Raw genomic sequence first — 24,050 nt, forward strand, 5'->3', positions numbered from 1 at the left:
GACCAAAACCCAACGTCCGACATTACGTGACTCAGTAAGAGAGAACGGTAAATGATTTGTGTAAGGTCTCAATCAACTGCAGTGATAATACGTGCCTCTTCGTAATTCAATCTAAATCGTGCACGTGTATGGCCACATTGTTCCATCAGTTTCTTTGTGTCTCACTTCCTGATTTAAACTAAAGGTCAACTCTGCAAGGGAAGGCTTAGTTAGATTTGATAAATCGGGTATAAATGGTGTGGCAAACCTTGAGATAAGATTAGGATACAGATTATAAATAGACGTATACAAACAAATATACCCATAAATACGTTATAACTTTTAACCTTCCTAACTTTTAATATTCTGCTTTATTACGTGCGTGCCGGCACTCGGACAGGAGAGTACATGTTGTCTTGTATTTCAAACTATTTTTCCAACTGTTTACTTTTTTTGGTTAACCTTAGTTCGTAACTTCTCACCGACAATACGTAGCAATAGCATATCTTTTATTGCAATTTAAACTTTTTGACAACTGATAAAAGGGAAGGCTCAGTTGTATTTGATCAATCGAGGTTAAATGGTTTGGCAAACCTTTCCAGCTTCCCAACCACAAATACTCAGCGGAAGCAGACGTGATAACATATCTTTTCTTGTAATTAAATTTTCGTTTTCCGTATTCTGTCGGTCTTTGGTCTCCAATTTACGTCAATTCTTAGTTTCGACAAGGAACTAAAGAGGAAAAATATAGATCCACCTATAATAAATCTGATATCTGAGACCCAAGGTCAAATATAGATCTACTTATAAAATGACCGTCACTAATATTCGCCATGATTGCCTAGAAGAATAATTTGCATGGCAACGAGCCAAGCAATGAAAACAATTATTAGACAATAGATAGATAGTTTTATGAGAAAACACTTACAGCCAAAGGATGAATTACAGTTATCTGTAAGAAAATATAAAACTACAATAAAGGCTAAAGTTAATTTAAAAAATAGAGAATATCGTACTAAATTTCAAATACTACAATTCAGTTAGAATTTAGAAATACTGATTTTCGCCAAGGTAGAACTCTTTTAAAAGGAAGAGTACGAAGGTCACGCGATGCCTCCACAATTATATATTTTACTTCCCTTTCCCGTTGTTTTTAATTTTTGCCGCATTCAATTTCCTCTCTGAAGATGATGAAATATTCGGGCTGCAAAATTGAATTTCGTTGGATTTTACTTCTCCACTTTCACAGAAAAGTCAGAGTACATTGAAGAATAAAAGGCCTGATAAATTGCCAGACTGGTATGTATGCACTGATCCACTGTCCCAGCGTAACCTTTTTTGGTTTAGTGAACAAAAGGCGGAACATGAAATTGCGTGTTAATGCGTCGCCACGTTTCCTGGGAGTTGGTCATTTACAATGATTCGCCAATAATACTCACCACAAACAACGTAGGTTGGCAGATAATGGGATGGACTCCTCACGTCAGAGATTATTTTTTTCTACTTTGTTTCCCGTTACCATAGCAATGCAAGGGATACTACAGTATAAATAAATGAAGCTGGAACACTGATCGCTCAAACAGAATTCACCCTCAGCTAATTTCGTACTTCCAAGACAGTGGAAGCTCATCGGCCATCCTTTTGTTGGATAAACTGGTAAGTAGTTTATAAATTATTTCTTTATGTTCAAGGCTAAAAACGATGACTATTTGTTTAAAACTCCTTCACTGGAGGTCACTATCGCTATAACACTTGTTGATTATAAGATAGGTCATGTTGATAATATCCGTTACAATTTCTGAAGCGAGTCTTCTAAACCGTTAGCAAAGAGTTCCGAACTATAAAAAAATAATAAAAAAAGGGTTAAAACGATCAATGAAGGATTTAAAAATTTCAGCTACAAAAAAAAAAAAAAAAAAAGACTGTGGACTGAAAAGATCATTAACACATTTTTCCACTTGAGTACATGTCATTATTGTCTCTGATTCGATCTGGTTCGATGGTTCTGAATCATTGTCTGCTACTCAAATTCTTTGTCTCTTTTTCACTGTTTTTCTTAATTCTGACTAGAATGAATTCGATCTATTTTTTTTGGAGCCATTGTATTTAGTTTACGTTCCACTCGATTTTAAAACATTTCCTTTGAAAGGTATTCCTGATCCAATATTTTGTGTTTTAACTTTTGATTCGGTGGATGTAATTCCTGTGGGCCATATAAACTTGATTCTGTTGCGAAGCACTTAGTTTAGCTTACTAGGTTAAGTATAAGAACAAGCGTTTTGGGGATATTGGTTGGCTTTACGCTAGATAGCCTTTAAGTTTTGCCTAGCAAAGATGACGTGTGTGATGTCAGACTTAGTATGTCATTAAGTCGGCAAGGAAGACGTACTTAAAAAAAAGACATTCTTTGTATTTCTTCTAACTGCGCAAAATATGTCTTTTGATAGTGTTCGCGCGGGCTTTCTTATAACAAAAAGATTGCCAGAAATGTTTTACACACTTTGTTACTCAGTTTCATCTCTTGCTGCTCTTTTTAAGGTCAATACGTGTAAAAACAGTTTATTTAGGAAGGGATCTGGCGTGTGGCATCCGACCGCTTTCAATTTGCCCTCTCAGCCGGGCTCGCAAAGGGTGCCGGAAGTCTTCAATATACTTTGGTTGAGAAAGGTTTATTAATAGAAATGAGAGTGACTGTATTAGGGCTCTAAGTTGAATTTCAAAGACGGAAATCATACTGAAAGAATTACATGAGATATAAAAGAGACGCCGCAACAATTTTTACCGTTTCAAAAAGGGAGAAGGAACTCTTGAAAGTCTTAAAATAGTTTACCGCTTCTTACCAAATTTGTATCAACTGGGAGGCCGTTTCGTTGGACTGTCATCTGCATGATTACACCATCCGACTGGCCGCTTTTGCAAATGAAACGTAGACGTTGCTCTTTGGAACGAGGAATAAAATTGAAATGCAATATCATCGGTTATATTGTTTGAACGAGCCGGCATGCGTGATAAAATTTTAAAGCCGACCAAAGCATGCCTTGGAGTTAATAAGATTCAAGGTATCGATGTCATCCATGTTTTAGTACCTACTGTTTTAGGTGACATGGACTTACGGATAATGGTTCGACATCTTGAGAGAAAGTCACCACCGTATTTGTATTGTCCTTCTACTAAAACTTTACTTGCTTCCTACGCAGATTATAGAAAACAACTATTGCTAACAATGCACTTAACTGTGACCTTTCTCCTGATTGCTGCGGTCTTCGTTCACGACACAGGTAAGTAGTATAATACTACTGTTATAGCTGTATAGCTTTTCGCACACACTTCCTTTTGATTTACGCCTGTGGAGTACAAAATACACATTTACCAACTACTTTATACTGATATATTTATTTTGTGTTATTCCAGTGGCCTTAAAATATTTACCAATTGGTTGCTTCAAGGACAGGATAAAGAAATCGAAGCCAAGGCTACTCCCTAATCTGATTAAAAACTTCCGAGGAAATATAGACTGGTATAATCATAACAAGACAATCGATGCCTGCGCCGAAGAAGCGAGGAAAAATGGAACTTTGTACTTCGCAATTCAGTTTTATGGGGAATGTTGGACCGGCCCAATGGCTCACTTGACTTTTGACCAAGCTGGCCCGTCTAATAGTTGCATCTCTGGTGTTGGCAAAGCAAGAACAAACTTTGTGTACATGCTTACTGGTAAAGGTAAGTGTCCCCAGCGGAGGGGAGGCGGGGGTGGGGGGCAACTCAGATATATTAGTGACGGGGAAGTGTGAATGAGGCCAAATCGTTAGCGGAATCCCAAAAAAGTCCAGTTGGGCTAAAGCTGAACACAAAAAAGTCCATTGGCCGGTCCAGAAAGCAACCCCTAAAGTCTAATTTTTTTCTTTACATTAAAAGTCCAAACTCGCAAAAAAAGCCCTTAGATCGCTAATTCCAAACCCCTTAAAGGCCCTCGGACCTCCCCCGTCACTGCTTTACCTGAGTATCTCCTGGGTAAGTGTACTTTTTGGTGAATAAAAAGTCCAGTTTTCTGTTACTCTCGACTGAGTCACTCCAATGGTGCAATTTTCTTTACATGGAAATTGTGGTACGATTATAAATCCGTTCTTGAAGAACCAGTATAAAAAGTTTGCCGCTATAAATCCTCATCCGATTTCAGACCAAAACACGAGTTATTTCACAGCAATTATGATCCCTTACCCACACTTAAATTCTTTCGCACCGTCAGTAAGCAAAATGTTCTATACTGTGACCAAAAGGGCTCAAATATTGAATGGAGCTTTGGACTTGTACAGTAATGCAGTGTGAGAAATTATTCCTTGCCGTTTAGTAAGGTTCAACCGTTGACCTCTCACTGCGTTGCAAACTTTTTCAAAATTAGAATAGCGACGTCCTCACTAGTACTTGTAGCCCACAGTAAAGACCATTTCGGTTTTTTCCCACAGAGAATGAATGCGCCAGTTACAACATTTTAGATTCAGCGGACCGGTCGCGGACGTACTCCATTGATACTTCACGTGCACTGAAGTGTGATTACTGGAGTCGCGGTTTTGACTCAAAACGCTGGAACAGATTTGAGGGCGCAGCGGGACAGACCATGGCTGAAGGATATGTGGAACCAGGGCGATGTCAAACTGTCAAGAGTGGATGGATGGATGGAAAGCATCCAAAGGTTGGTATACTTAAGGCCATAAGTGTCCAGCCAAACTCAACAACTGGCAATTATACCACGAGCGCGCGTTGGATACGAGATGATAGATCGGCGCTGGCAACAATGATTTAATATCCAACAAGCACGAGTGGAATAATGTTTAATTAAAACAAGCAAACAGTATTGCTAGATCTTGCTGATTTCGCTGTACAAAAACAACCAGAAGACAATTTAATGGTCGCAATTTGTCGGGCATGGTGTAATGGTTCATGTAGCATGGCCGCTAAGCCAATCAGATCCCTATAATTGTATTATAAAATCCATCCAGTTTCATTAAAATAATTAATAATTATTCCACGAGCGCGCGTTGGATATGAGATGATAGATAGCCAACGAGGCGCGTAGCGCCGAGTTGGCTATAATCATCTCATATCCAACAAGCGCAAGTGGAATAATTGTTTTATTAAAAACAACCGAGAAATATTGCTAGATCTTACTGATTTCGCTATGCAAGAACGACCAGAAGGCAATTTAATGGTCGCCACTTCTCGGCCATGGTATAATTGCTCATATACCATGGCCGCTAAGCCGATCAAATCCCTCGAATTGCATTATACAATGATGCAGTTTTTAATAATTAACAATTATTCCACGAGCGCGCGTTGGATATGAGATGATAGATAGCCAACGAGGCGCGTAGCGCCGAGTTGGCTATAATCATCTCATATCCAACAAGCGCAAGTGGAATAATTGTTTTATTAAAAACAATCAAGGAATATTGCTAGATCTTACTGATTTTGCTGTGCAAGAACAACCAGCAGACAATTTAATGGTCGCCATATCTCGGCCATGGTATAATGGCTCATATACCATAGCCGCTAAGCCAATCAAATCCCTCGAATTGCATTATACAATGATCCAGTTTTTAATAATGGCTGATATCCCATGGCCATTAAGTCAATCAAAACTTTGCATTATCAAGTAATGCAGTTCTTAATGTTATAACGCTAATTATTAAAAACTGCATCATTGTATAATGCAATTCGAGGGATTTGATTGGCTTAGCGGCCATGGTATATGAGCAATTATACCATGGCCGAGAAGTGGCGACCATTAAATTGCCTTCTGGTCGTTCTTGCACAGCGAAATCAGTAAGATCTAGCAATATTTCTCGGTTGTTTTTAATAAAACAATTATTCCACTTGCGCTTGTTGGATATGAGATGATTATAGCCAACTCGGCGCTACGCGCCTCGTTGGCTATCTATCATCTCATATCCAACGCGCGCTCGTGGAATAATTGTTAACTATCAGTCATTTACAATTCCCGACAAATAGCGGCCATGAAATCGTCTTCAAAAGAAATCGACAAGATCTGGCAATTTTTTTGGTTGTTTTTTAAAAAAAACAATTACCCCAATCGAACTTGATATGAGATTATTATAGTCAATTCATTGATTGTTTCATATCCAACGTGCGCCCGAGGAATAATTAACCACTCATGTATTTTATAACAAAACGAGTCATAGATAAGCTCATGTACGGCGCAGTTTAGGGGTAACTGTTCTATTCTATGGACCACAATGAAGTTTGAACATGACTGTTTTTGACTTATCGAACAAACTTTTCTTTTAATTTTTTCTTCATCTATTCTACAGTTTGCTCGACTTGTAAGATATCACGAGACGATAGTCAGAGGCCAAATACTTAGCTTGCATTTGAATGGCCCAAATAATTCAATTTAAGAATCGGATCTACATTCCGTCCGACGATTAGGCAATTTACCTCCAAGTTTGTTTCTCGTTGATTGTGTGGTTATTGGGTCGATTTGTTGCACTACAATGATTTTTGTCAGTTTTTCCGGCACTTGAATTAAATTTGACGCGTCAAAAGTGTCGCGACAACGCGAACCTAAACGCATTTAATTAGGATTGCCATACCGGCCCGAGATAATGGTGCTCGCAGGCCCGAAGCGTGTTGGTTTTCTAACTCGTAACGAATAGTAAAGGAGATTTTGTTTAAACTAGTCCATTATTTAACAATTTCTCCGAATTTTCAACAGGTTGTCGATGGAATTCAAAACAAACGCGTCTGCTTTAGCGGGAAGGGGAATCCATGTGAACGGTCAACAACAATACGTGTAAGAAACTGCGGGAAATTTTACGTTTACTTCCTCCCAGACACACCAGGCTGTCTATTACGCTATTGCGGGAATGGTAAGTCTAAATTTCACTTCTAGCTAGTCTGATCTAGTATTGGGGGTTATCACGGCGAGTTTGGACTAAAATTGGAGCCATGACGCAGAGTACTCTCGGTGCATTTTAATAGAGGGAAGGAAATAAAAACACCCGGTTGCTGGGAGAGGCATTTGAGGTTGCAGGGGAAGGAGGGGGGGATCAAGAAAGTTACTCAAAGTAGGCGGAAAGCGGGATCAAAAGTGGCAAACATCACCATCCTCATCACATTATACCAAAGAATTAGAATACACGTACAGGGATGAAGATTATGACAGGTGTTGGGAGGTCCCAGGCGGACCTTAATATATCAATAAACTAGAAAGAAAATTTAGGCAGAACCGGTGAAGACAGCTTGATATCTGCGACTGAAAGAAAAGGCTTTAGGGCAAAGAGCTTTGCGAAAAGATAGCCAGAAGTCGAATCTAGCAACACGTGTTCTGTCGTTAGAAAGGGTGCGTTTTATTTCTAGCTAAACAGGGTCAAGTAAAAAGGAATAAATTATTTGTGGAGCTGAAACAAGAACGGAAATGGAGAAATAATGTTTTGTGTACAAATTAAGAAAGTAAATATAGTCACTGAACATTACTCGATAATGTAAATTTAGAAGGCAAAAATAATTTCTGAATGTTGCAAGATAAATTGAGTGACGGCTCTTAAAACCAGCTCTTTTGCTAATGAGTTTCCTGTTTTTTTCTTTTTCAGGAGTCAATAAATCCTCCAGCATTCATGTGTGAGCGCTGTAGAAGGACTAAGCTTTTTATTATGTGTTTTGGCAGAAGTTAAAAACCTTGTCAAAAATTAAGAATATTTGATATATGATGACCACGCATTGTTAGAAATTTGAAATATTTGTTATGGAAGGAGTTGTTTTTAAACAATTAAAATATTGAACTATTAAAATAGACCATTAAAATGGTCTCAAAAGAGTTAAATGAAGTGTATATTATTTGGAATTCTGTACTTATTTTCTTTAGCAATAAAACAAAGCTGCAGTAAGAAGAGTCAGTGGTTGTATTTTCACTTTATCATTTGCTTATTGAGAGATGAAGCCAGAAATTAAAATATTCAAAATGCAAATGGGATTACAAGTGGAATAAGCGGCTTCACTGCCAAGTTTTGGACATTTTGTGGCGTTATGTCGTTGATCGAACAGGAGGTCATAATTATTTTTAATCAGAGGTAGAAGATGCGTTATTTTATTTGATCCTTGTAAACCTGTGACCACATTCACATAGCTGTGACCACATTCACATAGCTTTCCTAAGTTAAGATGTACAAAGTATTGTTTCTTAACAATAGCTCATTGTTGGTCTAACAATAGTCTGTTTTTAAGAAAAAATACTCAGGATACATCGTGAATCCGGTCCCTGCCGTCTAATTGCAATTACTATAATAACGACCTGTTGTTCCATTTGACTAAGCAATTTGGTAGACTACCATATAAGCTCTCCTGGCCCACGCTGCATTATGTAAATAACCCGCCCCCTTCTATCAATAATAAAACATGGCAAAAGTACAGTACGCGCTAAAGGACGACAGATCTGTCTTTGAGTCAGCCGTTTTGGTCTAAAATCGGCGACCGGATTGAGACAATAATATTATTTTCCTCTGGTTATAGAGTTTGCTTTTGTGTCTAGTCGTAAAAACGTCGTGAAATGATTTATGAGGGGAGCCTAAAATAGGCTTGAAAGTTTGATCTTTGGCGGCAAAATCCTTGCCCAAAATCGCGAAGAACAGGTTCCCGGCCGGTTCACGATACGTTCACTGTAAGAAATATCACAAATGGAAATTTGCAAAATATTCGAAAACAAAAAGAATAAATGACACACAAGTTAGAAAGCATTTCAAGGGCTCCAAGTTAAACATGGTTTCCAACTGAAAAGTTAAAATTAGATTCGGGTTCAGAGTAAAGTTGCACACTAAGAGACCATTTCTTTCTGAAGCAACTTTTCTGTGAAGAGATAAAACATACTTGAGTGTCAATATATGAACTATGCTAAAATGTACTCTTTAGCTGTCTCTTTGTGTACTTCTGTTTGTTTTTTATTAATTTGAACGTCAAAAACGTGCTCTGTCATAAGAAAAGTGTCTATATAAAAACCGGAAACAGCTTGGGTTTTGACAAATGAATTTTAGCCTTAAAATAGAAGGTGTTTTCTTCCCAAAAAGAAGGAAATGGATAGAGACGAATGGAAATACATACAAATGAACAATTTTAATAAAATACCAAAACAGCAAGACATTTCTAAAACTGGAGTAGAACCAAATTTGCAATGAAGTATGTTTTTCTCACTTGATGAGCTCTAATAGCCGTCAGTTTTGTTTCCTGACAAGGAATAACCGGTGGCAATGTTTTGAAAGCCGTTTTCGGTGTATGAAAGTAAATAAAAGCACGTGTATTTGTTCTTGTCCAAAGGAGAAGATAAAATTATTTGCTTGTTATTAAATTAAAAGAAAACACAGGAACTCAGGAGATACGAAAAAAAAAAAAAGGAAAGGCGGTATCTTGCGGACGTACTATACAAAATTATTACTGCAGGTGGTGGCCCTCCCACCGCACAATTCAATCGTAGACAGCTTTAGGCCTAATGTTTCCGCCATTCATCCTGTATTGATGTGCTTAAGATGATGCTTGAAAAGATTAGCCTAATGTTTAAAGCAGCATTTGACACCCGAAGGATATTCGAAATTTTCTTTACCCGATTCAAACCGGTTCAACGCAGGTAAGTTACGGCCTCGTTTCTTTATACAGTAGTTTCTTTTCGTTTCACGAATACTCTTAACATTTAAATGGTTAATTTTTCCTTTTAAGGTAGAGCTCCACTAGTATTTATCCATTTTGAGGAAAGAAATCGTCGCTTTTCTGTTAGGATAAGTGGGTTCAGAGTTTCTAAAGAAACTACGGTGCTGTGTCGGTGGGAGTAGAAACGAATTTACCAGCGGAGTTGATAAATAAAGGTAAATTGACCACCTAAAGAGATTCGATTAGTGAACTTTCGAGCGTTAGCCCTTTCGTATCCTCTCTTTCAAAGGACTAACGCTTGAAAGTTCGGTACACGAATCTCTTTACGGTGGCCAATTCACCTTTAGTTATCAACTCTGTTGATAACACCAAACATTCGTTTCAACTCCCCACCGACGCAGCATCGTAGTTTCTTTAGAAACTAACCCCCTTATCCTAAGAAAATAGCGACGATTTCTTTCCTCAAAATAGGTTAATACTAAAGGGGCTTTACCTTAAAAGGGCAAATTAACACATTTAAACAATAAGACAAACGTTCGCTATTTTCTAAGGGTTTTGTAAAGGCTCGTCCCATGCTCATCGTTGTAGTAGATTTGACTTAGTTTCTTACGAGCATCGCCAAGGAAACTTGAACGGGCCATTCAACCTAAGGCAGTATGGTATGGGAACAAGAATCACTTAGTGTAAAGAGCACTCTACTTTCCTCTTACAGAAGACAACTTCTTCCTAATGTTCAACTCGACATCATTATGTGGCTTAATTTTCTTTACTTGTTTTCGCCTGTCTCCGCGAGCTTCCGCGGGTCTTTCTCTGGGATTTTTCTTATTATTTCCCCGATCCATAATAAACAGCACGTCCAAATTCCAAATTCAGGGGTTCACTTAGTGTGAAGAGCACTCTACTTTCCTCCTACAAAATTACACTGCTTCCAAGAAGGTCCTTGACTGCTTCCTAATGTTAAACTCGACATCATTTATGCTTGTGGCGTAATTTTCTTTTACTGGTTTTCGTCCATCTCAGCGAGTCTTTCTCTAGGATTTTTCTATAGATTGGATGAACCAGAAAATAGCCTAATAGATTTTCTTTTAATATTTTTCTTGGGTCATTCCCAACTTGTTCCATTATGTTTTCTTTTCAGGGTTTTAGTTTCTACACAAATTCACAACTTCACAACTCAGTTCAAAGCCTGAAATCCAGACGCTATGTACATCATTGCAAACGTTGCCATCTGGTTTATTTTAACAAGTCAAGTATTTAGTCTCAGTAAGTTTCTTAGCATAGTTTTGGCTTTTAATTTTATGTAAAAAATAAGTGATCTTTTCCTTGGGATAAATAATGCGTGTAACATTAACCGTTCCGTAATTTGCTTCTGTTTGCATTTTGTGGGCGAAACTCAAAGGAGATGTTTCAGACTTGTATCTTTTTTCTCTCTGTTCAGTAGCATTTTTAAAGCCGATAAGAAGTGTTTTAATATACCGACGGACGCATCCACACTGATCCAAAAGCAAATCTGAGCCACCTATTCTAAGTTCTTTCTCGTATTTTTACTTTGTGTGCATATTGACAAACTGATCACGGTTGAAATATTTGCCTTTTATTTGATGACACTTGTGCGGCGAGGTACATGTTAAGTAAACACCATTCGGTTAGGTTAACGCCCCAGAGACATAGGCCCTACTTTTCCATTTATCTGAACATGTACGGAATCGAAAAATGAAAAGTACTATGGCCACAGGGGTTCTACCAGCTTGTTACTTCTTTTTCTGTGAAGGGGTTGTGGCAGAGGATCTACATTTTCTTTCTTCTTTTTTTTAATTGTTGCTTCTTCAAAGATGATCCAGATTATGTGCCGGTTGGGTGTTTCAAAGATAAGACGTCAGCGAGAGCTTTGCCTGAAATGCTGGCAAACTTTCGAATAAAGACTGCAAAGTGGCCAGAAAAACTAAACTGGAGTGACATTGAAGGCACAGTTGTGAAAAAATGTGCAGCTAAGGTACGTTTCCAAAGGTGTTTATTCACTATATTAAGACAACATTGCGGATGCGTTCAACGTCTGCCCTTCGAAAATGCGGGCCTAAGCAAATAGATGAAGCGCTGCCAAGCGCGAGAATTTAAAAATGGAAGCGAGCAAGTCACGATTGATTTTGTTTTTGTTATTCATTGGTTGAAAACGTGGCGTGAGTTTTCCTAACCAATCACGGTGCAAAGAAAAGCAAAACCAAAGTGAACGCGAATTTTCTTTGACGAGGATTCGAAAATCGCTCTAAATAAGGTGATTTGTTACCACTAGTATCACATCAAACGACAACAGACAAAGAGGCAGACAAGGAATATTTTCATTTATTAAAAACTGGATCATTGTATAGTGCAATTCCTTTGATTTGATTGGCTTAGAGGTCATGGTATATGTTCCATCATACAATGCCTGAGAAATAGCGACCATAAAATAAATATAAAATAAAATACAAATATAAATGCTTTGTTTATAGTGGAAATGCACTTAGCTACCCAAAGCTAGTTTACAGGCATTCCACTCAGAAATAACGGGAAACAAATAATAATCAAATCGAACGTAACATGTTAAAAATCTCAACTGGCAGGAGGCAAACCAGCTGGCTATTTTATAATACAAGCGTGGCCGAGGCGGGACTTGAACCCGGGACCTCCGGATTCAAAGTCCGGCGCCCTTACCACTGGGCCACGCCTTAAATTATCTTCTGGTTGTTCTTGTTCTTTTTTAACAAAACAATTATTCCATTCACGCTTGTTGGATATGAGGTGATTATAGCCATCTCTGCTCGTATCTATCATCTCATTTCTGTAGCGGCTCGTGAACTCAGTAATTGTTAAATGTTTTCTCTAGGCAAAAAGCAAGTGGCATTCGTTTTTTGGAATCCAGTTCTATGGAGAGTGTTGGAGTGGATCGCATAGCCAGGTGACATATGATAAATACGGCCCTTCGTCAGGATGTACGAACAGAGCTCCTTTTGTAGGGAAAGGCCTATCCAATTATGTCTACATGCTTACCAAAGGTTAGTACAGGTTGCGCTACTTTGTTAATGGAGTGAAGCCGCATTGTCAGTCCGTTATATCCGAAAGCAGTGCTTTGAGTTTGGGGCGAATTTCTCTAAAGTCCCAATTACTTACCAGACCAGATGAGTATTTTCTCACATACGACCAGTACTTATCAACGGTAATTTTAGGGAAAACTACCTCAACGTGTTTCACAAAGTTATTTAAATTTCAAGTTCAGCTTTAAAACCTACCTGAGACAAAGAGCCATGCTGCACTGAATAAAATAGTGTTCGGCACAGGAATGTCGTCGAGACCTTTGAAGACCTCACGCCGGATCTGCCTGTGATAGTGTCCATATTGGTGTGTAAACGGTTAACGGGCGAGTCGTACAAGAAACCTACATGGACAATTACCCGAGTTTTTACATGAAACAGCGCTGACAGGATAAGCCGCTAGCACGTCGTGTTCGACAAATAATTGAGACAGAGCTAGAATCGCGTTTACGGCGAACAGCAAATGGGAGATTCGCGTTTATGTTTGCTTGAAAAAATTAGTGACACAGATGAGAATAGTGCAAATAATTCTGACCTTCGATGCTAACGCAAAATCTAAGTACTCAATTTTACTGAGAAACTGAAAACAGCGAGCGGCAAATATAGGGTATACATGGTCATGTGGTCATTGCTGCCGTTTGTCGTAAATGTAATTAACTTATCTCTTGTTCGCGCCCGGTGTACTCGAAGAATTACAGAACAGGTTGTATAATTAGTTTTTATCGTTTCCCTAAGTAAGGGTACTTTCCAGGCTAGTCGGTTCGTCAATGGAGTATACCAATTTGAAGGACTGATTCTTCGAATTCTTCAAAATGGTACATTCTGAGAGTACTGTGCGACCTTTTAAAGCAATTAAAAATAGTGGCATGTAAACTGTCGTTCAAATTGGTGCATTCCGTTTGCGAAGTGATTGAACTGGACGGTCAGTTCTGACAAATAGAAAGCGCCCTAAGAGAACGGCTGTGAAAGAAGTCACTCACATAACTGTTGAAGGATCCTCGGAGAATTTGATTGATCGTTGAAAAAAAGTATTGAGTCACTGCCATTCCCAGCTACTTCCTCTTATCGGTTACTATGATATACTAAGCTTCTTCTTTTCGTTTGTTTCTTTATTTGTGTTTGCAGAAAATGAGTGCCAAAACTATAAAATCCTCAACAGTCCGGACCGATCTCAATTTCACAAAACTAGTGGACCGGGGATCAGGTGTGACCAGAATGAAATAGACCAAAACAGCTGGTATAGGTTCACGGGAGCGGCAGGAAATGCCATGGCGGACACATGTGTACAACCTAACAGGTGTCAGACCATACGGACTGGCTGGTTTGATGGAAAATACCCTGAGGTTATAAAATAATTTTCTTATCGTTTAACGCGAAATTTTTTTTCACGTATTTTTTTATTGGAATCACTTCTAACGGCTATCGTAACACTTTTCTTCAGCACTGGGACGATTTGCACCGCTAACGCTGGGTGTAACTGCCAGGTGCTCAGTTAGCAGTAATATTCTTTTATAATCCACAAATTAATTTCCGCGCGTCATCATTGTACAAAACACGCTACGTGGTACAAAATCGGACGGCGGATATGAAACGATAACAATTGTCTGATTTGGTATTATTTACCCGATTTTTATTTCCAAAGAAACAAAGCAAAGATAGAACGTCACAATTTCTGATTTTAGCTTTCGTAATACAATCACAGTTTAATATAATGTAATGACCTAATTGGCTTGCATTTATTTGCCTGCAATCATGTCGTGGTCATTACTAGCTGTTTTTTCTTTTTCACAGGAAAGGGCGCGCATTTCAGAAACTAATCAAAGGAATATAAAATAAATAAACTCAATTCCGGCTTGCTGATATATCGAATGATAATACCCATCGGCTTTAAAATTATTGTCCTCAAATTTTCACAGTTGCCCTCGAAGCTTCGCTTCTTGGCCAAGTGCTCATTATTTGGTTAATCGTTCAGCCTCTGGCATTGTCCTTCGATATACCAGCCGTCTATCTATCGATAGACGGCAGGTTGTAAGAGCGCGCGCGATTTAGCATGCATCATTGCACAAATATATCAAAATTTATGAAATAAAAAGAATTTTTTGCTTCATAGATCGATCACTGAGGTATGCTAAAACAATTAGACGGCTCGCTCTCGGTTTCTATCGCCTTTGATAGTTGGCTCGGGGCTTCGCCCCTCGCAAACTATCAGCCGATAGAAACCTCGAGCTCGCCGTCTAATTGTTAAATATTTGTTTTGCCTCACCCATACACTAAAAAAATGATAACGCTTGTGCGGATTTTCCCTGATCTTTGTTATTCCGTCTTAATAATGTTTTCTTTTTCATGGTGACAGGTTGCAGACGGAATTCAGGAAGGCCATGTTTGTTTCAGCTGGATGGGGAATTGCTGTGAAAAGAGATTCAGCATCAAAATTCGAAACTGTGGGCGTTTCTTCGTGTACAAGCTACAACGGAATATAAAGTGTTTGAATGGCTACTGTGGAAACGGACAGTGATTGATCCGTAACTTCAAATTTACACTGAGATTCAAAATGCTTTGTTAGTTGGACGTAATTGAAATTATCAAATTTAAATCTTGGTTGGCGGAAAACTGTGAACCTGTATCTTTAATCGTAACAAATAAATTAAAGGAAGAACGGCTTTAAAATGTGTCATTTTATTTGAAAGCTTTTCCTTTGGAAATAATTTGATTCCCGGGGTGTTGCTGTTTGTTTCCCAACATATTGCAAAATAAATTTTATATATTTTTTCAGTCTTTTTTATTTTATTTTAAGTGCTTTGGAAGTAAAATTCTCAAAGGTAAAAGAGCATTTTTATTCTCACAGGATTGTATCCCAATAGATTACATTAATCACGCGAGAGGAGGCAAGGCAAGGCAAGGCTCCAAGAACAATTGACTTTTATGTCGAATTTTCGACGTACCTACAACCGTTAAAGATCACCTTTTCTTAATAGTGGTTCACTCTGTTAATTGTGCATCTCAGTTTGTCACGGAAATAGCGAAACAATCTCCTGTCGCTTTTCTGTCAGAATTTGATTACTCTGATTTTATAATCCTGATTACAATTCAAATGTTTAAATTACGCTACGTGTTACGCTTCTGTCAGGTTAAACAGTATTTCCGTCAGTTTACTCCGGTTGTGTTTTCTCTAAATGCTTTGATTGACGAAAACACTTGTTCCCACGAGGGAGGAAAACGTCGAGCCGTGAACCGAGAAAATTTACTCCAGTTCCACTGTGCCTTTGCAGCGACGAAAAGATAAGTTAAAGTAAACACGGCTCTCGAATAACGTAATAGACGATTGTTCCATATAGGAAATGTCTGTGCATCATTCCTAGTTCATAGGCCTCCCCTTGTCTTTTATCTCGGTCAACCCGTCGCCGAAACGGATTGACCGTGAGGGGCTGGAAAAAAGCCTTACCGGAACCATGAGGGCCTGGAAGAAATCTGAAGGCATCCACGTGTTTCCTCAAAACACGAGTCAGTGTGCAAACACGTTTCTAGACTCCTTGTTTCAAATAAATGGCAAAAACAAGGGTAGAAAAGATTATATGTGTGTCAGAAGAATATATCATAAGAATCATAACTTTATAAATTTATCACTTTTATCTCTATAACAAGGAGATCTCAAGTTACGACGATTGGCTTCTCTAAGGTAAATTCAGGTAGCGTTCAATCTCATCATTAATTTTATCCAACATTAAAACAGGTCGGGCCCGACTTTTTCAAGTCGGTGTCCATTTCCATCTTGGCAGTGCCGTTGGGAGCAACATTTTACCAATATTTTACGTGTATTAGAATAGCATTTTAAAGAAAATTTGGCAGTTATTTTTCCTGAGCTGCCATGATGTGTCACAAAAGGTAGGTTGAATAGCCCCTCTAAAAACCTTGTTAACCCTGAAAAAAGAACAACCACGAGATTAACTACCCGATAAAATTACACCTAGTCCCATTAACATCCCTGAAGGCTTTTAAAAAATTAAGTGGTTGTCTCCCCTAGAACCTCATCACCCAAACTGGCCACAAAATGGATTTGTTTCGAATCTTGCACGTGAATTACACTCATGAAGAAACCGTTTACAACCAAAACGAAAGGAGTTTTTAAAGTAACTGGACAAAGTGTAATTCACGTGCAAAATTTGAAGCAAATCCATTTAGTGACCAATTTGGATTATGAGGTTCTTAGGGAGACAGCCACTTAAAGATGGGTGTGAAATATAGAAATAGCTGACACAATGCGGATGACTAAGTATTCAAAAGCATTTTGTGTTTAAGAGCGGTTGTCAGTAACTTTCGAGAATCCGGCGACAGAAGCGAAAATTCGAATTTTTTTTTATTTGCCCCAAAAGACCCTTTTGGTGAACTATTTTCAAAAATAATATTCAAAAGTTCCAGCGAATTTTTATTTTGGCAAAAATTGGGAAAGTTCGAAATCGGCCAAAACGCGACCGATGGCCCGATTGAAATTATGCAAATTAGTACATTTTTAAAACTCTCGTTCAAGACAAGGTAGCGTTTTCTCGAGTTTACACTTTCACAATCGTTTTTACATCCCTTGTGCTTGCTTCTAAACTATATTTTATCTCCACCTGAACATTCTTTCATTTAAAGTTGCCCACGTAAAGAATACAATGTTTGCTATTCCTTAGATAGAGTGATTTTTGCCATATTTCAGATGACCATATCATCAAGGGTATACAAATATACTGGTAATGAAATCACTTTTTTGAACGGGCAATTGTTCTTATTTATCATGTTAAAATATTTAGTTTGGCCCGTGAAAAGCGAGCGCGCTAGGTCGAGATGTGTGGAATGCACTTTGACACAATTCGCCATTTCAGTACTTCATGTTCCTCCTGTTACTTTGCACTTATCAATACACTTCACGGAAGCTTTTAGATAAAGGTCTCTGTGTTCATTTCATGCTTTTATACATGTAAATAACTAGCTTCAGACTTGAGTGCTCCCCATATTAGCATTAGGTTATCAAATGATTCCTTTCAGGTAAAATTTTCGAGTTTATATTGAGCCGTTCAAGCGAGATGAAAGAGCCGTTCGCAGGGAAATAACTTGAAATCAGTGAAATTTACTGACCCTGTCTCTCATATCATGCTACACTTCCAAACTACCGTTATTATTAAGCTAGAAAGTGTAAATGCTCCCTTTTTACGTGACCTAAGACAGAATTTGCCTAAAATATTACGAATAAAGTCCACCACAAGAAAAAACTGAAAAAATCGCGCACCGACGTAAATGTAAACATCAGCCGTTTCTCGACTTGCTACATGGATGAAACGCGTCCGTTATTTTACCTCTGTATACATTTATGAGCAGAAAGTAGAAACAAAAAAATCTTCTCTATGCCCATCTGTATAAATGCACTCGCCAATCAGGTTTTGATTTTCTGTATGTTTGTCGAAAATACTGAAGAATGGTGCAACATAATAATTTGTTACTGACTACTTGACTCATTCAATCACAACCGGATACATGTGACACGACTGGAAACTAGATATAAAGAAACGCTCTTACTTGTCTGCAATCGTTACTCACATTATATCTGGCGATATCACATCCCCGAGGCAAGGCTGAAAATTGTCTCAAAATCCACATATTAGAGATTCAAAGTTTTGAACAACGCAACAACTTCCATTGCGTGACAAGTGAAATGTGAAACACAAGCGTGCGAAAAGCACCGGAATAAACAATGTCAAGATTCGCCCTTGTGATGACAGTGCGAAAATGATTTTTGAAATTACAAGAAGAAATTGAGGCAAGTCAAGGTCTGCAAGGTATATTTGATTGCCGGATTGAAACGAAAATCATGTTTCCTCCTCTCCCCCCACCCCCCCCCCCCTCCTAGGGATTGTACCGAATTGTCATCATCAACAACAACAACAACAACAACCTTTATTTTCCTCAAAATAAAACCGAAATTAACTGAAATGAAAGTAAACAAATCAAGAGCTTTCGAAACCTCAATGCGGTATTTCAATACTATCCTCAAACAAAAAGTTTGGAGGAGAGTGAAGTTTTTTTTTCGCCATGACACCTCTCCGTGTGGATCAAGCTCAAAAAATGCGCAAGATTTGTAATGTGTTACGCTTAATCAATGCAAAAAGGACGTTCGCTCGCACCTATAAAGGCACAAAAGATCGGGCCTATAAAGAAATTCAGGACGAAATAGTGTTGTTGCTAGGGCAGGTAAAGTGTTTTCATTTGAGCGAAACTGAGAGCATGAAAGAACATTTTATTTCTTTCTCTGGCTTTCCCTATTTTTTTAAACAGGAATCCACTGCTATGCATTACTTGACTTTATTCCAGGAATTATGATTTACGATTGAAACTTTCCGTTCGTCTTTATATGCTCTCACCACCGAAAGAGGTAAGGCCTTCGTGTGAACTGGAACAGTCAGAAACCTTAACGACGAAGGGAGACCGAGGAATGAACAGCAAAGAATCGTTGTCATTGTCAATGCATGTACCGTGGGTTAACCCAATCCAAGTGGAACTCGCAATTAAGTTATATCTTCAACCATGCCATATAAAAACCACTATAAATTGAACAATCACTGGACTATGGTACACAGGTTCAAAAGATACTCTCACTGGCCTTGTCAAAGGCTGTTCGTATGGTGGATACTCTGGAGCACGCTAGGAGGATTTAACAATGACAACGTCAGACTTACACAGTGACGGCCCGTAAGAGATAACATCGTCTTTTAGACCGAATAGTCGACCGAACACGCGCGCAAGAAAATAAATTAAGGTTAAACTCTTATCTTAAAATTTGATCAGCCCTTCCGTAAGCAATAATGCAGAATAATGGTGTGTATTTCCAGTTAAAATTTTATCGCCATCAGTGACTCATCTCAAACAGACATTAAAGCTAGGTTTAACAGGTTAACCTAAAAAGAAGTTTTTTTTTTTCGTTCCATTCATGGTGAACGTCCTCATTGCATTGATTAACCGTATAACACATTGCAAATATTGCGCACCTTTTGAGCTTGATCCGCAACTTTTGCGCGTTGATCCATGGCGAAAGACAAACTTCACTCTCCTAAATATAATTGCTTTTTGTTTGAGGATAGTATTGAAATACTGCATTAAGGTTTCAAAAGGTCTTAATTTGTTAACTTGATTTAAATTAATTTCGGTTTTACTTTTCCTGTAATGTTATTTTATTGATGAGAATCCGGCACAGACAATACAGAGTGAATCTCACAAAAGGAAAACTCCATGATTATTGTTTCAGTCCATTAAATATACCTTGCAGACCTTGACTTGCCTCAATTTCTTCTTGTAATTTCAAAAATCATTTTCGCACTGTCATCACAAGGGCGAATCTTGACATTGTTTATTCCGGTGCTTTTCGCGCGCTTGAGTATCACATTTCACTTGTCACGCAATGAAAGTTGTTGCGTTGTTCAAAACTTTGAATCTCTAATATGCGGATTTTGAGACAATTTTCAGCCTTGCCTCGGGGATGTGATATCGCCAGATATAATGTGAGTAACGATTGCAGACAAGTAAGAGCGTTTCTTTATATCTAGTTTCCAGTCGTGTTACATGTATCCGGTTGTGATTGAGTGAGTCAAGTAGTTAGTAACAAATTATTATGTTGCACCATTCTTCAGTATTTTCGACAAACATACAGAAAATCAAAGCCTGATTGGCGAGTGCATTTATACAGATGGGCATAGAGAAGATTTTTTTGTTTCTACTTTCTGCTCATAAATGTATACAGAGGTAAAATAACGGACGCGTTTCATCCATGTAGCAAGTCGAGAAACGGCTGATGTTTACATTTACGTCGGTGCGCGATTTTTCCAGCTTTTTCTTGTGGTGGACTTTATTCGTAATATTTTAGGCAAATTCTGTCTTAGGTCACGTAAAAAGGGAGCATTTACAATTTCTAGCTTAATAATAACGGTAGTTTGGAAGTGTAGCATGATATGAGAGACAGGGTATAAATTTCACTGATTTCAAGTTATTTCCCTGCGAACGGCTCTTTCATCTCGCTTGAACGGCTCAATATAAACTCGAAAACTTTACCTGAAAGGAATCATTTGATAACCTAATGCTAATATGGGGAGCACTCAAGTCTGAAGCTAGTTATTTACGTGTATAACAGCATGAAATGAACACAGAGACCTTGGCTTTTATCTAAAAGCTTCCGTGAAGTGTATTGATAAGTGCAAAGTAACAGGAGGAACATGAAGTACTGAAATGGCGAATTGTGTCAAAGTGCATTCCACACATCTCGACCTAGCGCGCTCGCTTTTCACGGGCCAAACTAAATATTTTAACATGATAAATAAGAACAATTGCCCGTTCAAAAAAGTGATTTCATTACCAGTATATTTGTATACCCTTGATGATATGGTCATCTGAAATATGGCAAAAATCACTCTATCTAAGGAATAGCAAACATTGTATTCTTTACGTGGGCAACTTTAAATGAAAGAATGTTCTGGTGGAGATAAAATATAGTTTAGAAGCAAGCGCAAGGGATGTAAAAACGATTGTGAAAGTGTCAACTCGAGAAAACGCTACCTTGTCTTGAACGAGAGTTTTAAAAATGTACTAATTTGCATAATTTCAATCGGGCCATCGGTCGCGTTTTGGCCGATTTCGAACTTTCCCAATTTTTGCCAAAATAAAAATTCGCTGGAACTTTTGAATATTATTTTTGAAAATAGTTCACCAAAAGGGTCTTTTGGGGCAAATAAAAAAAAATTCGAATTTTCGCTTCTGTCGCCGGATTCTCGAAAGTTACTGACAACCGCTCTTAAGTAGTTTTTAACATTTAAACAGTTTTAATGTTATTCATTCATACCATGTTAAGAAATTACCCCTTGTAAAGGATAGATAAGTCGTTTTGCATTTACTTCGTCTTGTAAATAGTAGCAATTTTTTTCCCGAATGATGTGAATTAAACTTTTTGCGATGCGATTCCATTTTCAACAAAAGAGAAATCAGGAAGCCAACAAAATCAGTCTAGCCATCATACACAAAACGACAAAAAAATACCATTTTCAAGTTCGAGGTAGAAAGCAATTTGTATGATAGTTCTTGTATTTGCGTGAAAAATATAACTTTCGCGGACATTTGTCAAAGGCTTATAATCTATGCCTATTTACATTGGGGGCCTATTCCGGTTGCGGATTCACTATGTATATAAGATTAGGAGGTGATCCGGGTACCCGGGAATCCGGATCCCTCGCCAAAACCGAGCTACCTTGAGACTTACAGTTTTTTTTACACACTACATTGAAGTGTTTGCATGGTAGAAGCAGGAGCCCATTACCAGGAGCGTGCAATTCCTTTATATTCGTGTAACGGCGTTCTTATAGACCTATTTATTTTTAGATTGAAGTTCGCACAAAGTCAGTCTCCCACGGGAGCCTTACTAACTAGTCTTATGGTTTGCATAATTCTCACGTCAACCACTGAACTGATACTATTCCATGCGTATCTTAAAATAAACCGATCTGTAAAAACACCATAGCAAAGGGTTTGTATAGAAGTTGTACACTGCGAGTAACGGGCTGGTAGAACGCACTATCCACCGAATCGGGCTGTCTTTTATTGTATCTGAACGGTCAAAACAAGGGCACTGGCTACCCATTTTAATTTGTAGTAACGATTTTTCCTTTGAATTTAAATGTGGACATAACTTTGAAGGGAAACGGTCCCAGTTTTTCGAATTCGTTTTACCTGTCGACAAATAATAGTAACATTGTATTTTTTCGGGTAAATGCTTTTTACGAGTTTTGACTTGGGGCTATCATTCTGGCAAAATCATTCAAAAACAACTCAGACAAAAATAAAAATAATAACAATAAAAAAGGTTCGAAGGCCATCAAAAACGATAGAGAACGTTTCCGAAAATTTATTTAGTCTCAATCTCGGAATATGTTGTTGAAAATCGACAAAGTACAATTATAGATAATTTAGTTAGAGCGTATTTGTCGAAGACAATCCCATTTCCCACACCACGACACACGTCAATGACTTGGACATAGCCTACTAGGATATAAAATTTACGAGTAAAGGAGGGCTGTGTTTTAGCTCGACTTGATTAACTCGCCTACCTGGGTGGTCTGCTTACAATGTAAACAGGGCCTTAAGCACACTTAGTCGTCACTGAAATCAAGATTCGTGCTGGACGTTTGAACTGCACTTTTGTGGGAAAAAAGTTGGTAACGCTATACGGTGCTTCTTGTTCTTTATTCTTCGTGTAGAACACGCCTCATCTATTTGGAGGTGATGTGGTTAAGTAAATAAATTGTAAAGCGATACATAGTCAATTTTGCTCGTGTGGGTTTTCACCAACAATATTTGTCGTAATTCAATGCCATCCAGGAAGTTTTTTTTACGATGGAAGATCGGCATTGTTTATATTGAAAAGCAGAAATAGTTTGAATATTCTGTTCTGATTCCATTTTGAGACCAGTACAGTTCTAATGTTGGCCGGAGCTGCTTTGTTGCAGGCCTTAAGTCGGACCGGACAGCGACCTGCAGGTAAATGGATAGTAGGTCTTGCGGCATCACACTTGAACTGCTTCCCACTTTCCGATGGGTTTCAAAAGACACTTTTTATCATCTGGAAGACTCCTTTGTCGGTTATGATTAAACAACAAGCGGTATTACTTCATGTCGTTCAATTTTTAGTTTGTAGTTATGTTTTAAACCCAAGCCAAACAATAAAGGGGACCGACCGCCATGGCGGCCTTCTTTTTGAAATAACTAAAGTAATTCGTGATCATCATACTATATTATTCTTAGATCATAATGGGTGTAGTTTCGATAAAACACAGGCAAGGTGTTGTAACGAGTTTATGTCAATGATTACTCAAGAGATAGATTTTTTACCCGATCACAGAAAGAATTAACAGAAAATATTTAAACTCTGAAAGGAAAGATTGCAGATTCTATCATTGTGTAGAAAAAAAGCAAACATTTTGTCCAATTAAGGAGAGCGGCTTTGAAGTTGCAGCTGAAGTTTGCTAACTGTAAAGAGCGAAAACGCTTTAAAGTTCTGACGGAAGGAACAAAACTGTCCAGTTTTTCAATTATTAGTTTTGATATTTTAATGAGGTTTGATCCTACACCTGTAGCGGGCTTTGTCTGAAATTATTACAAGATACACAGTTTAGGAGCTTACTTCAATTTTTTTGGCATATTTACTGAATAGTTTAAATTAAGGAAAATAAAGAAGACACGATTTCTTGTCCAGTTTTTCAATTATTAGTTTTGATATTTTAATGAGGTTTGATCCTACACCTGTAGCGGGCTTTGTCTGAAATTATTACAAGATACACAGTTTAG

The 24,050-nt window shown here is 38.1% G+C and overlaps 2 protein-coding genes and 1 non-coding gene across 3 annotated transcripts; 2 read left to right on the forward strand and 1 right to left on the reverse strand.

Moving 5' to 3' along the window:
* The first annotated feature begins 1,508 nt into the window (after positions 1–1,508).
* On the forward strand, positions 1,509–7,885 carry LOC146490032 (uncharacterized). The gene is made up of 6 exons (XM_085122435.1): positions 1,509–1,635; positions 3,177–3,257; positions 3,391–3,699; positions 4,443–4,669; positions 6,710–6,863; positions 7,587–7,885. The coding sequence occupies exons 2-6, from the start codon at positions 3,203–3,205 to the stop codon at positions 7,616–7,618; spliced, it is 777 nt and encodes a 258-aa protein (XP_084978561.1). The 5' UTR covers positions 1,509–1,635; positions 3,177–3,202; the 3' UTR covers positions 7,619–7,885.
* A 1,593-nt stretch (positions 7,886–9,478) lies between these two features.
* On the forward strand, positions 9,479–15,357 carry LOC146490033 (uromodulin-like). Its single transcript, XM_085122536.1, has 6 exons — positions 9,479–9,607; positions 10,766–10,890; positions 11,460–11,620; positions 12,491–12,659; positions 13,821–14,038; positions 15,049–15,357. Exons 2-6 carry the CDS (start codon positions 10,830–10,832, stop codon positions 15,208–15,210), a joined length of 771 nt encoding a protein of 256 aa, XP_084978662.1. The 5' UTR covers positions 9,479–9,607; positions 10,766–10,829; the 3' UTR covers positions 15,211–15,357.
* Trnaq-uug (transfer RNA glutamine (anticodon UUG)) lies at positions 12,263–12,332 on the reverse strand. Its single transcript has one exon. It is a non-coding gene; the product is annotated as a tRNA-Gln (tRNA).
* Positions 15,358–24,050: the final 8,693 nt, after the last annotated feature.

Source organism: Pavona decussata, unplaced genomic scaffold (genome assembly GCF_977016875.1).
Source record: "Pavona decussata unplaced genomic scaffold, jaPavDecu1.1 SCAFFOLD_2, whole genome shotgun sequence".
NCBI lineage: Eukaryota > Metazoa > Cnidaria > Anthozoa > Scleractinia > Agariciidae > Pavona > Pavona decussata.

Coding starts and splice junctions, on each gene's coding strand:
- LOC146490033 (XM_085122536.1), top strand. CDS start 10,830: ATGTACATCATTGCAAACGTTGCCATCTGGTTTATTTTAACAAGTCAA. Junction 10,891..11,459: donor AAGTCAAGTATTTAGTCTCA/GTAAGTTTCTTA, acceptor GCTTCTTCAAAG/ATGATCCAGATTATGTGCCG. Junction 11,621..12,490: donor TGAAAAAATGTGCAGCTAAG/GTACGTTTCCAA, acceptor TGTTTTCTCTAG/GCAAAAAGCAAGTGGCATTC.
- LOC146490032 (XM_085122435.1), top strand. CDS start 3,203: ATGCACTTAACTGTGACCTTTCTCCTGATTGCTGCGGTCTTCGTTCAC. Junction 3,700..4,442: donor GTACATGCTTACTGGTAAAG/GTAAGTGTCCCC, acceptor TTTTTCCCACAG/AGAATGAATGCGCCAGTTAC. Junction 6,864..7,586: donor ATTACGCTATTGCGGGAATG/GTAAGTCTAAAT, acceptor TTTCTTTTTCAG/GAGTCAATAAATCCTCCAGC.